Source organism: Meriones unguiculatus, chromosome 7, assembly GCF_030254825.1.
Source record: "Meriones unguiculatus strain TT.TT164.6M chromosome 7, Bangor_MerUng_6.1, whole genome shotgun sequence".
NCBI lineage: Eukaryota > Metazoa > Chordata > Mammalia > Rodentia > Muridae > Meriones > Meriones unguiculatus.
Window position 1 is genome coordinate 38,141,635 of NC_083355.1, and position 15,515 is coordinate 38,157,149.

Here is a 15,515-nt window from a genome sequence, read left to right on the forward strand (position 1 = left end):
TGTGTAACATGAAGTTGCTGGAGGATAAGATCCTACCTTTGGCCACTTCCTTCCAAGTGCTGGGGGACAGGAGGGCTGTAAAGGGAAGGCACGACAAAGTACTGATGAGTTCCTCTTTTCTGTTTGGGAATTAGCTGTGGCCACAGCAAGGGGGAGGATGGGAAATGAGTCGTTGTGGGGACAGCCCCAGGAACAGGGGAAGAGCCACGATGGCCCCGTTTTTCATTGCCAGAACTTAAAGATAGTAGTTGCATTTGACCAGTTGATACACACACCTCCTCTCTCTCTCAAAGACCCCAGGGTAAAGGACCAGAACACATCATCCCCCAAAGACAAGGGCTCAGCAGAGAGACAACAATGGGGTAGTGATTTTAATGACTTTCCTGGTGACTGGAAGCAGTAGGGGGCTGATGGGCATTGGTCCAGCTGTGTAGAGATCTCGAGCTGATCCTATTCTTAGACACCCAGGGCTCAAGTCCCTGTACCCCACGCCTCCCCCATTCTCAATACAGCATCAAGCCCAAGACTTCCCTCCTCCTGAAAGTCACTCTCCCACCCTTTCTACTGTGGAGATTTTATCTTCTGGTGCTTTGACAATCACCTGGAGTTTTCCTCTCACATCTACGGGCACTTGCTTTTTGATTCTGACTCTGAAATGGAGCCAAGACATTTCCAGTTTTGAAAAGTCTCCCTCAGGAATGTCAAGAATCATCGTTGCCAAAGGTCTTAAAAGGCTCATTCAACTCAGACATGCCACAGTAGCACAGAGGGGAGCCCCAGTGGAGAGATGCAGGAAGATAAGGATGTCACATTGCCATCCACACACAGGGGTTTCAAAGGAGGCTGAGACCTGCCTGCGGAGGTTGGTAGGTGGCTTTTTATGGGCAAAGAGGTGTTGGAAATGAGCAGACTGGACACAGAGGAAGCTGGCTAGGAGGCTGGTACAGGCAGATGTTACAGTAGGAGTGAAATACTGGAGATGGTTAAGTCTATGGCAGAAGGGGCGATTGATACTTGGCCATTTGGGATGTAAAAGGAAGAGCTGTAACTATCTAGTACAGCATCTGATTGGCTACAGGCAAACACTGAAGTTTTGTTGTTGTTTTTTTTATAGTGATAGTGATAGTAAAACATCAAAGTAGATTAGCCTAGCCTAGCCTACCCTCTGTGTATAGGCCTCATAATGCCAATGTACAGGTTTGACTCAGTTTTTTTTTTTTGAGGGCCTACTATGAGCTGCTTCTCCCAAGTATCACACGCTGCACACTGTTTTCATCTGGATGTACAATCCCACCTCCAGCTACACCCCCTGCTCTAGCTTTCCCCGTGATTCAAGTGAGCTGTGTTCCTCCGTACTTGGCTTTTACAGAGTCCTTCCTCTGCCTAGCATGTTGTCTCCACAGCAGCCTGAAGGACATGCTGCTTCCAAAACACTGTCAGGAAGGGGTCCATTGAAGTCCCTGGGTGTCCGCAACATTCTCCTGTGCTCTCCACACGACATATCTATCTTTACTGAGTAGTCGTCATTGTGCTGGATAGTTCTGTGTTTATAAATTGAAGCAAGATGGCTCAGGTCAGGCTCTGCCTCCATTGGCTATTGTGTTCCCAAGGGTAACCAAGCAAAGACCTAGAATGGAGTAAGCTGAGAAAGGGCTGGGGAACAAAGAGATAGAAATAGTAGCAAATATGTTGGCCAGGTGTTTGGCAAAGAAGATCTTATTCCAACGTGTGTGTGTGTGTGTGTGTGTGTGTGTGTGTGTGTGTGTATGTACGTGCGTGTGCATGTGTGTGAAGGGGTACATGCATGTGTCTATGTGTATATGGACCGCTTTGCTTTCTGACAGGCCTAGAGCTCTCCATCTAGGCCATGCTGGCCAAGCAGTCAGCCCAGGGATCAGCCTGGCTACCCATCTGGCTCTGGGATTACATGACCATACCACTACCCCCACTTTTTATGTGGGTCCTGGGTACCAAACTCTGGTCCTCACACTTGCATAGCAAATACTCTGCTGACTGAGTCATCCTCTCAACGCTTCACTTATTCTTATCACCCACATTTGAGATAGGTCCTAGTTCCATTTTGTAGCGATGTGCAGCATAGATAAGTTCGTGCAGTCACTGATTGGCAGAGATGGCACCCAAACACAAGCTCACTCTGATACAGCTCATAGCTCCTCGGCTTTGTCCTCCTCCAGGGCCATTAGCTGCTTCAGCTGGAATGGTGTGGGTTAGACAGGCTATGCACAGGCCACTTCCTCTCTTTCACCTTTCTTGACTTTCCACTTGGCCAGAACGGCTCCCACGTATTTTGTCAAGAATGTAAAGATCAATATCTGCTTTTGCGCTGGGGGAAGTTCCCAAGGCCACCAGGCACCCAGACATACTTCGAATAGTACCCAGGAGAGGTGAGAAGAGGAGTTTACCATGTGGCTATTGGGTATGAGTTCTCGCTCCCTGGGACTCCCACCTCTTCCCCATGGTCTGGGAAATCACCCCGGGCCTGCCGATAAAAGCTCAGTACAGGACGAGGCGGGAGAGAGCTCTTGGCTTCTCCAGACATTCAGTAGTTGCTCAGGAGAGGCTCGGGCCAGAAACTCATCACCATGAAGCTCATCACCATGGCCCTGATGTGCCTGCTGCTGGCTGCAGTGTGGCTACAGGATGTGGAAAGCAAGAGCTGTGAGTGGTGGCATCCCTGCGCTTGGGCCCAGGGAGGGGAGAAGTACAGGCAGGTGCTCTGGGCTTGGAATAGAGCTTACCTACACCACACTGGCTCCATCTCTGCTCCTACCTGGAGGGTAGGCATGGAGGGCATGAATGGGCTGGGGGCACTGGGCACAGAGGAAGATTATGAACCAGGGGCACTCACCTGCTGCTCTATGGGGAGCTCAGACCTGAAGCCCATTCCTCTGATTGTTTTTCTAATCCCAGAACTAGGTGGCTGCAGAGATAAACCTGGGCCAGGAGCCTCTGCTCGGAGGGACTTTTTCTTTTGAGAGCTGAGCCAGTTTCCATGTGTGGAAGATAATTGGGATCCTCACCCTACAGACAGCTGGAAGGGACTAGGGTTATCTACCACAAGCAGGGAGCCCTAAAGTCCAGAGGAGGGACTAGGTCTGATTTCCACAGTGTGACAGACGACAGGCAGGGTCGGAAGAAAGAACCATAGGAGCTAATAGCCAGAAAATGATTATTCCTCTCAAGAATGTTTTCTGCATGGCTAAAATGAAATCCATGTTCTAGAGAACACTGACCTGAGGATAGTGGACCTAAGGGTTTCTGTGAATAGTGAGACAGGAAGGATCCAGAGTTAGAACAGGTGGATGCTGAAGGTGGAATATGGGGGACAGAGTGGGCGGTCAGTAGGCCCCAAAAGAGGTGAAGACCAAGGAAGGGGAAATGGGAGATTGTGTGGGTGACTAGACTAGCTACTTCTTGGGGACATTTCTTTTTCCTTCTGAGCTCGTGTGCAGTTCCTCACCTGGTCCCAAGTCTGTGGACCATGGGCTTCAGGGTCCTTCGAGTGATAGGGGTAACAGGTTCCCTTGAGAGTGAGTCTGGAGCCCTTGAGTTTAAGTGGCAGTGCAGCACAGAGCCACGTGAGTGATGAAGGGGGCTGTATAGGTAGTGTGAACAATCTTCCTACACACACAGGACACAGGCTGGCTTGCGGCTCGAGTCCCCACCATCTGCTGGTTTGTCGCGTGCTTAGATCTGACCCCCTCAGCCTTCTGATTATTCTCCCCATGCCGGCAGTGAGTGGCTGCTGAGACAGAGCTGTGCTGTGGCCCTCGGGATATGGTCTCCGCCCCTGTCTGTCCTAGGAAGGGCTTTGTGGGTTTTGCTTTTTGATCCTGTGGGAGAGGCTGAGGCCTGGTTGCTAATGGGGGTTTTGTGCTTTTTGTCTAGTGCATGTGTCCTCCGCTAACTGCTGCTTCAACAGCATGAAGAGAATGCCTTCCCTGAAGTCAGTCAAGTGTTACAAAGAGACCAGCTCCACCTGTGGCAATCCAGCTGTGATGTGAGTGAACACCTACCTGACTAGCCTGCAGCCAGGGGAGGGATAGTGCCGACAGAAACGAGAACAGCAGACACTAGATGGCGCCCTTCCACAAGAAGAAGGCGCTCTTCTGTTCTAAACCCAAACAGGCAAACTAAGGTGCAGGGCAAGGCTTGGCTGCCAGGGGGAGCATGAGGGTCTTGATTGATGTGCTTGAATTTCAGCATGCTGATCTTTATATATCCCATATTATATAGCCAGAAGGTAATGCTTAATAAAACAGACAAACCGCCTGGAGAATGGGTTTAGTGAGCAACATGGGTGCTCAAGCATGATGATCTGAGTTTCTATTCCCAACCAGCACAGAGGAAGCTCAGCCAGATGGTGTGAGTTTGTGATCCCAGTGCTGGACAGGGCAGAGACAGGCATAGCCTGTGGGTTTGCTGGCTCGGACCTAACTGAAACAGTTAGGGTCAAGAGTTAGTGAGAGACACTGCCTCTAAATGTAAGATAGATGACAACTGATTGAGGAAGACTTTATACCACCAACCCCTGGCTACCACACATGTCTGTATAGCATGAACACAACTCTCTCTCTTTCTGTCAACACACACACACACACACACACCATGAGGCCAGGGCAGTGAGCGGGCCCCAGGTGGACACACAGACATTCAAAGCTGGAGCAGGGAGTTGCTCTAGGATGGGGAGGTTTCATCCCAGATACACATCAGGATGTTGGCCAACTCCTCTGCCTTAGTCCCATCGAAGAAATCGTAGTCTCTAGGGGAGGGCCCAGTGGTCGCCACCACTCAGCTCCCAACCCAGCACCAGCGTGCCACCAGTAGATCTTATACAGTCTCTTCATTTACAGAGTAGGGAGTTCAGGGGCCCCTGGTGTCAAAGAAGTAGAGAGATGAGTGCTACAGCTTCCTAGTGAGTGACCCGGGTCCTTGCCCATGTCCTCTGTCCACAGATTCAAGATGAAGAAGGGCAGAGAAAGCTGTGCCTTGAAGACGAGCCCTTGGCTTGATGATTACCTGAAGAAGGTGAGACACTGCTGAAGTGAAGAGGAGCTCTGCCTTCCCATCCCAGCTCTGGAGATTGCGGCTTCACTCAGTCCCACACCCTCCAGCTGCCACCATCCCTCTGCCCACTGTTGCAGGCTCACGAATGTCAGTCATGTGATAAGCTATATTATGGTACTTTATCTGCTTAAATTATGAAATCTTCAACTCCTGCTGTCTGTGTTTCTTGGACTTCATGAAGGTTTTAAAATTTAGGCTTGATTGGCACTGGGAGGGGGTGGAACACAGGGGCTGGAGGCTGAGAGGGGTTTGCACCCGGTATCAGGGGAACCACTGTGTAGGGTAATTTTGACCCAGGCTATGCCATGGCCTCCCCTTTAGCTTTGGTAGCTAAAGAAACCATAACAGAACAACTGGCCCAGGGCAGGGCCTAGGAATGTGAGCCCTTCTTCCTGCTTGCCCCTCCCAGAGGACTTGGGACAGGGTATAATACTCTATGATCTAACTGGAGGGGAGTTTTGTGTTCATTTGTCTCTAAGATGTTGCCAACCTTGGTTTATAAATGAAGTGATCGGGGTTGGAGAAGGACACAAAGACTCTCAGGGCCAGATTATCCAGGCCAGGGGAAGGCATGTGGAGCCATTAGGGGTATGCAGCAGACCCAGGAAAGAGGTTCTGAAGTACAAGGAGTAGCGGATGGCAGGAGCTGAGTATGAAGCAAAAGGATTGTAAGCCAGAAAAGTAGGCATCAGAGGCACTGTTCTAGGCACTCGGAAGAGCCCAAACCAGCCACATAGACCCTCTTTGAACATCACACTTCCTTCTCCATGCTCCACTACCCTCCTGAGCTTAGAGCACCCTCTAATGGTCAAGAGTTATCCCTGAAGAAAATGCAATTTCTGTGAAAAAAAAAAAAAAGTCTGGGGTTTTCCTATTGCATCCATCCTCTCTTTAGCCCACTTCCAAACCTCATATTCATTTTGTAGGCCAGTTTGTAAGTTACACTGTCCTTCTGCCTTTCCTGCAAGGACACAGTTCAACCCTGCAATCTGGATAGAAACCTACTTAGGTTATTAAGAGCAGGGCCTGGGGTTCATGAGGTCAAGAACGAATATTCTTTAGACCTTGTTTTTAAAAAAAAAGTCAATGGAGCTGAGAGTGTAATTTGATGGTGAGGAAAATTTGTTCAACATGCACAAAGCACAATATTGAAATTCCAGCACCATAAAAATACAATAAAAATAGATTATCAGCATTCAAAACATAGTCCAAAAAAAAAAAAAACATAGTCCAAAAAAAAAAAAAACATAGTCCAAACCCACCGAGAATTTATGGTATGTTTTGTATTAAAAACAGTCAAGTTATTTCAGAGTATGGTTAGAAAGGCCAGGAGGAGAACAAAACTGCTACCTCTAATAGTCTGGCAGGGCCTAAGTAAGATCAAACAAGCAAACATCCTGGAGATGTTTGAGGCTCTGGTCCAGGTATGGCACAGTGTCTCAGACCCATGTCTGCTTGAGATAGTTACAGAGCTCGGTGTCTAATGAGCATTGGACTCTGCTGGTGGAGGAGAGCTGCAGTTACAAGCAGACTTCTTGAGGATGCCCCTGGAACCCATCCACTCAGGCTACCTCTCCTTGGCCAACCAATGACAGTCGCAGGGCTGCCTCCATGTGTGGAAAGAGGGACCTCTGGAGGCAGGGCTGTTGTTCTTCTAGCTGACTCTGCAGATGGCAGCTGCTAAAATTAATGCAGCAGTGTGAAGAGACTGCAGCCACTAGAGGGCAGGGCATTTGTGGGACGTTTCCAGGCCTCTCCAGGGCACTTTGGTATTACAGGCATGGGGAAGCTTTGATACTATCCCCATAGCCTCAGGGGATAGTATCCTCAGGCTATGGGGATAGTATGGAGATAGTATGGAGCTCCTGCCTTAGAACCGTTGGTGGGGTTCATTGGCATGTGATTTGAGATTGCAGACTTTCTCTTGTCTGCATCCTGGGCACACAGCCTTGGTACCTGGCGGAGATCAATGCATGGTGGACAGTGCACAGGGCCTGGTATGGCCCTAGAGCTGCTGAGTTTCTGATAACAGAGGCATCACAGCAGTGGCTCTGGGTTTGGAGCTAGCAGCTTAGGTAACAGTCTTGCTCTGGGATGGCCTGCATCTGGGCAGGGAAGTTCTTTCTGTCCCATCCCAACTTCAGCTTTCTAACTTTGGAATGAGATATTTGAGGCTCTGGGGAGCCTTGTTCTTCTAATGGGCTTGGGAGTGAGGCTGTTGGCTTAGGGATTCTTGGAAAGAGAGGGACAAAAGGCAAGAGAGGTCATGGAGGAGAAAGATGAACTGGCTTCCTCTGGGTGAGTCAGCCCTGGGATACCAATGGTGGCTGTGGTGATCAGCAAGCACAGTAGAGCAATAGAGGCCTGCAGACCATTCTGCTTAGGTTATCTTACTCTCTTTTCTCCAGCTGTTCTACCCATCTTCTATGAGGAGCGCACATGGGGAACTCTCTGAAGACTTCCTCTCAGGCTTAGTCATGAGCAAATCACAAAGTAGAGGTCCCCAAGTTCAGTGAGGTGGTGCTAGGTGTCAAACAATGCACCAGGAAATGCAAGAGGCCACAGAGCATGCACAGCAGGCCACTGATGCTTCATTGCCCCTGTATGAGCAGTCAGAGGGGGTAGCGAACAGGGCAGTGTCTCAAGAGCTCACTGTGGGCAGCCAGCCAATTAAAGAAATATTTGTGCCTCATTCCTCCAATGTGAGAAAGAAAACCATTAAAGAAGGCTTTGCCCTTGTTATGCATTTAGTTCTGAGGAGGCACAAGCCTTTATCATCATGCCTATTTGATAGATGAGGAAATGGAGGTGTGGAGAGATTAAGTAATGAACCCAAATTCCTGAGGGAAGGAAGCAGTGAAGGCAGAAGGCTAAGCTAGTCCACTTTGATGCAATCGCTTCCATGTAGCCATCAGTGCCTTTTGCCAAGCAGAGCTCAGTGTGAAGTTCCAGTGCTTGGCAGGTCTCGTCAGATTCTGATGACAAGGGCTTTCCATACTATTCTCTACATGTGTTTCTGCCATTCAGGTCCAGGCAGGCATAGTTCCCTAGCTTGAAGCTCTGATGGTAGAGGGTCAGGTGGGCAGTCTGCTCCTGTTGCTGGAGCTGCTTTGGAGAAGAAGGGGCCAGGGATTGAGGAGGATGTGAAGCTGGGGAAGTCAGTACTCCAATGGCTGTGTATGTGTGTGTGTGTGTGCTCATAAAGTCTGGCCAAGTGCAGGGACCTTCCTTTCAAGAATATTCTGGTATGTTCACACTCAGAAAGTCTTTCCATTCTTTCAAATCAAGCCCAGTGAATGTAAAGGAAAAGAAAGGAGAAAGAGAAATCTCATAACCAATATCTACCAGAAATGATAAGTTAGACTAAAAGCAAGGCAGCTGGCAAGCCTGTCACTAAACTAAAACTCCCTTGAGGCTGGAGGAAAGGCACAGATAACCATCAGTTGGAATGAAAAAAGGAAGGTATCATCCTAGAGTCTTTAGACCCCCCAAAAGAAAATCGGAAGTACATGACAATAAATTTAACTTAGAAAAAGTGGATGAGTTTCTTTTTGTAAATGTAACCAGATTGCAAAAAGAAATGAAAAAAAAAATCAACATAGTTCTAAAGCTACTAAACAAATGGAAGCAATAATTGAAAATCTTCCCACAATGCATCCCTGGGGCTCAGAGGGCTTCAACAGCTAATTCCCTTCAGCCTTGAGGGAACGAACCATCCCTGGCTTGTGCAAGCTCTTCCAGAGAATCACAGCTGTGTGTGCTATTCAGCTGAATCTGGCATACTTTGACAATAAAATAAAATAAAACAACTGCCAAGAGCCACGTGAGGAAGAGGAAACACAAGCCTGTGTCTTCCTTCACACGTGAGGACTCTGTCAAAGACAGAGCTGGCCACTGGCTTCAAGCTGGGTAGAGGCTCTGGAGAGACCCTTGGGACTTTGAAGGAAGGGAAGTTGCTGCAGGGCTTCTCTTCTGACTTCATGTGTGCCTCAGACAATGGCTCCGGCTTTTTCCAAGTTGGCTTGCTGTAGCTCTGTCCAAAGAAGGGTGGAGGTCACTCAAAGGCTGTAACTAAAAAAAGGTCCTGTGTTTTCTCTATACTCATCTACATCAAGTACTCATGTTCCTCAAATGCTTCTAGTTTGGACCCTGACAGACTTGGAATCTGTGTCCTGGAAGTGGTCATGAGTGATGCACTTCTCTCGTGGGATTGGGTTGCTTACATGCTCGAGGAACAGAGCAGAAAGAGAATCACAGTTGTGGCATCTGCCAGCATTGTGATGACCTAAATGATCTCCTGGAGGACATTGTGCTGTGCTTTAATCAGCCCTCCAAAGGGTCCTGATGAGCCTAGATAATGGCACCTCACACTTTCCTAGCTTTAATTCCACACTCCCCTCCATTCGCAACCTCATCAAAGTTCATGACCTCACCAGAGTATGTCCAAATCCTGGGACAGTAGCCTATAAGCTTCAGGAATGGAGTGAGATGATGTGAGAGAATTGTCTATAAGCTTATATATTTAAACTGTTGGTACCACTTGATGGCACTGTTAGATGTTATGGAATTGTGGGAGGTGGATCCTTGAGCGAGGATGCACAGGCCGGGGGCTGGCTTTAAAGCACTTATTGTTCATGCTTTCTGCTTCCCATTTGGAGGTGAAAATGTGACTCTCCAATTTTTTGCTCTTACTACCATGCCATGCCTTTCTCATCATGATAACAGTCCATAATAAGCCCTTTCTTTATTAAGTTACTACCATGCCATGCCTTTTTGCCTTATGGAACTATAAGCCATAATAAACATTTTCTTCATTTAAGTTGTTTTTGGTTTTGGTATTTTATTCATGGCAGCAGGAATACAAACAAGGACATAAATTAGTACCAGAAGTGGGATTTAAACCCATGCTACTTGATTAACAACTCTCAGATGACAGGGACGATACACTAAATACTAAATTGGACTGATTGAAGTCTGCCTATAATTCTCCTCAGTCTTAATGCTAAAAATCTACTTCTGTAAGCACACCCCAAGTTACCTGGAAATTAAATTGTAGAGACACTAGTATCTTTTAGCTATAAATTATCATGTTGGCCCTTTCCTGTTTTAGGATCTTCCTTCCCTCCCTCCCTCCCTCCCTCCCTTCCTCTCTCTCTCTCGCTCTTTCTTTCTTCCTTCATATTCCCATCCTAGCCTGCTCTTTCCTCTCATCCTGGTCCCACCATCTCTTCCCCTTCCTCTTATTTCCTCTCCTCTGCTCCTCAGAAAAAGGAAGCCACCCCACCAACCCACCCCAGCACATCAAGTCATATCAGGACTGAGCAATCCTCTTACCCTGTGGCCCAGTGAGGCAGCCCCACCAAGAGGAAGTGATTGAAAAACAGGCAACAGAATCCCCATAGAGACAGCCCCTGCTAACCTTTCTAGAGCACCCACATAAAACCTGATGGGCCCATCAGCTACATCTTTGTATGGGGCCTAGGTCCAGTCTAGCCATGGACCTTGGTTGATGCTTCAGTTTCTGTAAGACTCCCTAGGCCCAGGTTAGTTGGCTTTGTTGGTCTTTTTGTGGAGCTCCTCTCCCTCTGGTTCCTTCTATGCTTCCCCCCACTCTTCCACAAGACTCCCTGTGCTCTGCTTAATGTTTGGTTGTGAGTCTCATTTTTTTTTTTGATCTGCTGCTGGGTGGAGCCTCTCAGAGGACAGCTATGCTAGGCTTCCATGTAAAAGCATAGCAGAGTATCTCTAATAGTGCCAGCGGTGGGCTAGAGAGATGGCTCAGAGGTTAAGAATACTTGCTCTTCTTCCAAAGGTCCTGAGTTCCACTCCCAGCAACCACATGGTTGCTCATAACCATCTATAGTAAGATCTGGTGTGCACGCATAATGTTGTATAAATAATAAATCTTAAAAAAAACTTAGTGCCAGTGGCTGGCTTTCTCCCATAGGATGTGTCTCAGGTTGGGACAGGCATTGGTTGGACATCCTCAATCTCTGCTCTATCTTTATCCCTACACATCTTGTAGGCACCATGATCAAGAAGGTATTTTCCATGTCTCACCCATTACATGCAGAGTGAGCTGACCCCTGTGATTTCCTCAGATGCTTCAGAATTTAATCTAACTTAGTACCTGAGATCTGTAAACAGTTGTGCATTGGTTCAAGTTCTAAAGTCACCATTTATTGGCTATGCATTTTGGAGAAAATTACTCACCTCTCTGAGTCTCTAAGAGGAACGCAATCACTGACTACTATGGTGGTGTTATGATATTAGGAGAGTCACTAGCATAATATACGGACAATACTTCATATAGTGTCAATATTTTACATTTCTAATATATCTTTAGATGATTCTGGTTCTCTGCTGGCTTGGGGAGATGGTCTCAAAGAAGACCATTACAGTTGTAATGAAAACGGGTTTCTGATTTCAATGGGAAAGATTGATAAACAGGCTGGGAAACTGTTAGATGCATAAATCCATAATGTGTTAACAAGCTTACTCTTGTGAGTCAGGATGGATTTTCAGGTCTCCATAGAACCTGGGGAGGGAGTTAGAGCAGAACTAGTGTAGTAATGCTCATTAAACCATCCCAGAGAAAGTAGGTATTATGACCTTGATAAGCCATCAGTGGGAATGGTGATCAGTATTTGATGGACTCTCTGGAAATGAAATAAAGAGAATGATTACTAATGTGCTGCCTGACTTCATGCCAAATCCTAGTGGGCAGAAATCTGAAGTCCCTGGAGAAGGCATGCTTATCTTTTACCCAGTTATCAACTCCAAGAAGTTTAGGGAGGTACAAACCCTCCATGGCTGAGGAGGCCAGCTGGCTTTGAGATAAGCCTCTGCAAGACTAGATTGCCAGCTGGGATGCAGAACACATAGCTAAATCTGCATTTTAGATCATCAGGATGTGATTTTTTTTTCCATATAGATAGGTCTCATGAAATACGTTTTCTGATGATTCATGAGCACTATAAATCTGCCCTGAAGTATTTCGCACTGATATTGCCACCAAACCTCAGGATGACTCAGGCTGGAGAAAGAAAGACTGAGGCCTTCCTTCAGTGACTTTTGGGTGATGGTGTTGAACGGATAGAGTTCTATAGAGACCTGAAAATCCACCCTAGTTCACTAGAGAGATGGCTTTTTTTAATGCAACTATCTGTTCTCCAGTCTTATCATCATTACATAACACACATTTCTTATAACTTCAGCATCCTGTGAGTCCTTATGTTGCTACAGGAGAATCTAAGCACCCAAGAATCCAGGCATCTGCCCTTAACAAGCCAGGAAAAATCCTCATTAACCTATTAACTTCTCACTGTTAGTAAGTTTATTATGGTGTTTCATACAGATGCATAACGTACCTTTATCACATTCACCCCATTGGTGCCACAATTGGTTACTGTTTTCTTTATACATATCTGAATGTAGAAATTAGTCAACCTTGTTTTCAGTTTCTAATATTACTTTTCTTGGAGTAGGGGGTGGCTTTCTCTAGTATATTGATGTTTTCTAAAGAATTAAAAAAGCTGATATGTTGAGTTTTTCATTCATAAGGTTTTTACTTGTTTTTTTTTAGACTTTCTGAATTTCTCATACAAGTCTTGAGTTGATGTTATTTCTTCATTCATATCTTTATTTTAATCCTCTTTGAAGTAATTGAAATTTTAAAATTTTTATTCTCTTATAATTTTACATGTGTAAAACATGCAGTTCTTTGATCAAACCCCTCCCATTACTTTCTCTTACCCCATTACCTCTATCACCAAATCTATTCTTTTGCTTCTACTTTAGTCTGTGAGATAGATAGTGGACCAGTGGATACACCACTGAGGGGTTTGCCTAACCCTTCCCTAGCAACTTTTTTAAAATTAATTAATTTATTTATTCTCTTTAAATCCCAGTCGTAGCCCTCTCCCTCCCGGTCCTATCCTCCCTCTCTGAAAAGGGAAGCCCCTTTCCCACCTCCCCATCCCAGGACATCAAGTTGTATCAGGACTGAATGCATCCTCTACTACTGTGACTGGGCAAGGCAGTCCTGCCAGGTGCAAGTGAGTCCTTGTGAGAGACAGCCCTCACTCTCTTCACTAGGGAACCCACATGAAGATCAAGCTGTCCATCGTGTACATATGTGTTGGGGGCCTAGATCCAGGCCATACACAGTCTTTGGTTGGTGTTTCAGTCTATGCAAGTCCCTCTGGGCCCAAGATAGCTGGCTATGTTGGTCTTTTTGTGGAGCCTCCGGGTCCTTGTATCCTTCCTCCCACTCTTCCATAAGGCTCCCTGCACTCTGCCCATCATTTGGCTGAACCCAGGCTTACAGAGGATTCCCTAGCAACTTTTAACTGTGTATAGTTCCCCTGGAAAAGATGGGCTTTATGCCCCCCTTCATTCAGCATGGAATGTTGATGTGCAGGTTTTTAGGTGGGAAATACTTCTATAAGTTCATGGGTGCAATAACCATGTCATGTTGAGAAAGACACCATTTACAATGTTCCTCCCCATCATTGTTACCTTACATTGTTCTCCAGCCCCTTTTAGGATTGAGAACTCAATAGTCACTTGTTCTTAGTACATTGTCCAGCTCCGAGTCTCTGCATTAAACCATCATCCACTAGAAACAGAAGCTTCTCCAAGCAAGGCTGAGAGTAGCACTCAGGTACAGGTAGAGACATAAATCTCTAGAAAGCAGTTTGAAGCTATGTCTATTTAGTAAAACTATAGTAGTAATTTCTGCCCAAGGACCTACGGCCTGCTCAGACATGGGACTTTGATCCTTAAGAACCTATATTGCAGCAAATTGGAAAATTAAAAAGAAATGGATAAATTTCTACATGCACATTAACTACAAAGTAAAACAAAGGTTACAGCAACAACTTGAACAACTTATAACAAGCAATGAGACCAAAGTACTAATAAATAATATTGCACAATAAAAGCCCTGGTCCTGATAGTCCCTACAAAGTTCTTTCAGGCATTTAAAAAACTTAAACCACTGCTACCCAACTTATTTCTTAACATAGGAAAAAAATAAAAAGAAAGAAACACATAGAGACTTACCTGATTTCAAAGGCAGACAAAATTTAACATATAAAACTATTGGCCAATCTCTCTGATGAGTACAAATGCAAAAATTATCAATAAAATATTGGCAAACCCAATTCAAGAACATATTAAAAATATTGCCCATCATGATCAAGTAGGCATTCATTCCAGAGTTAAAGGGATAGTTCAATATATGTAAATCAGTCAATATAATTTGTGGCATGAAAAGCCTTAAGGACCATAATTCCATAAAGACCTTTGACAAAATCCATCACCCATTTAGTCCCATAATTATCTTAATAGATGAAGAAAAGATCTTTGACAAAATTCAATATCCATTTATAATCTTAAACAGTCTAGGGCTGGAGGGAACCCATCTCGAAATTATAAAGGCTACATATAGCAAACATCATACTAAATGGAGATAAACTTGAAGCACTGTCACTAAGGTTGGGAACAAGATAAGAGCTTCCTCTTTATCAGTGTTGAATACAGTGTTTTAATACAGCTAGAACAAGACAGGAAAACAAAGGGGTACTCATAGGAAAGAAAGAAGCCAACACACCCCTATTTGCAGGTTATGTGATTCTACACATCAGAGACACCAATGACTCCATTAAAAAATTGACCTAAAACATACTTTCAGAAGGGTGACAGGCACAAAATTAATGCATAAAAGCAGTAGCCTTTCTACATACCAATGACAAATATGCTGAAAAGGTAATTAGGAAAACTATCTTATTCACAAAATCCCAAAACAAACAAGCAATAAAACAAACAAAAACCCCACCTTGCAAAGAGGTGAAAAATCTCTACAACGAAAACTTTAAAACACTGATGAAAGAAAGCAAGGAGGAAATTAGAAGAGGGAAAGACATAGCACGCTCATGCTCATGGACTGGAAGAATCAATACCAGGAAGCTGGCTCTCCTACCAAAAGCATGCACACTTTCAATACAATTCCAATAAAAGTCCCAGTTACATGGAGAAACAGAAAAACGAACTTAAAATTTCTAAAGAAGCACAAATCCTTTCAGGTAGTCCAAGGACTGCCTGCCCCACCTGTGTCTTTGAGGTTTTTCCAGCAACTATCTGTGCAGATTTTCCAAGGACTGCCTGTCCCATCTGTGTCATTGGGGTGTTTCCAGCAACTGTCTGTGAGGTCTGAGTCCCCTGGGGGGAGGGGAGAGGAAAGAGGGTGTACTCTGTAATTGCCAATTAGTGGAAGGTTCCCAGTTTCCTTGGTTGTTCTCAAGCAAGGTCCCTTCATGTGCAGATTGAAACCAGATAGTGGGGTAGATAAATCAGCATGTGAATGAACAAGGGTAAATTTTATACATTGCACAAGAATATTATACTAACACACTGAGCCATCT

General features: G+C 45.5%; 1 protein-coding gene across 1 annotated transcript; it reads left to right on the top strand.

Moving 5' to 3' along the window:
* The first annotated feature begins 2,543 nt into the window (after positions 1–2,543).
* Ccl1 (C-C motif chemokine ligand 1) lies at positions 2,544–5,235 on the top strand. Its single transcript, XM_021661821.2, has 3 exons — positions 2,544–2,679; positions 3,910–4,021; positions 4,977–5,235. The coding sequence occupies exons 1-3, from the start codon at positions 2,604–2,606 to the stop codon at positions 5,062–5,064; spliced, it is 276 nt and encodes a 91-aa protein (XP_021517496.1). The 5' UTR covers positions 2,544–2,603; the 3' UTR covers positions 5,065–5,235.
* The last annotated feature ends 10,280 nt before the right edge of the window (positions 5,236–15,515 follow it).

Excerpts from the sequence above, each read along its gene's own strand:
- Ccl1 (XM_021661821.2), top strand. The coding sequence starts at position 2,604 with ATGAAGCTCATCACCATGGCCCTGATGTGCCTGCTGCTGGCTGCAGTG. Across the intron at positions 2,680-3,909 it reads GGATGTGGAAAGCAAGAGCT|TGCATGTGTCCTCCGCTAAC; the intron begins GTGAGTGGTGGC and ends CTTTTTGTCTAG. Across the intron at positions 4,022-4,976 it reads TGTGGCAATCCAGCTGTGAT|ATTCAAGATGAAGAAGGGCA; the intron begins GTGAGTGAACAC and ends CTCTGTCCACAG.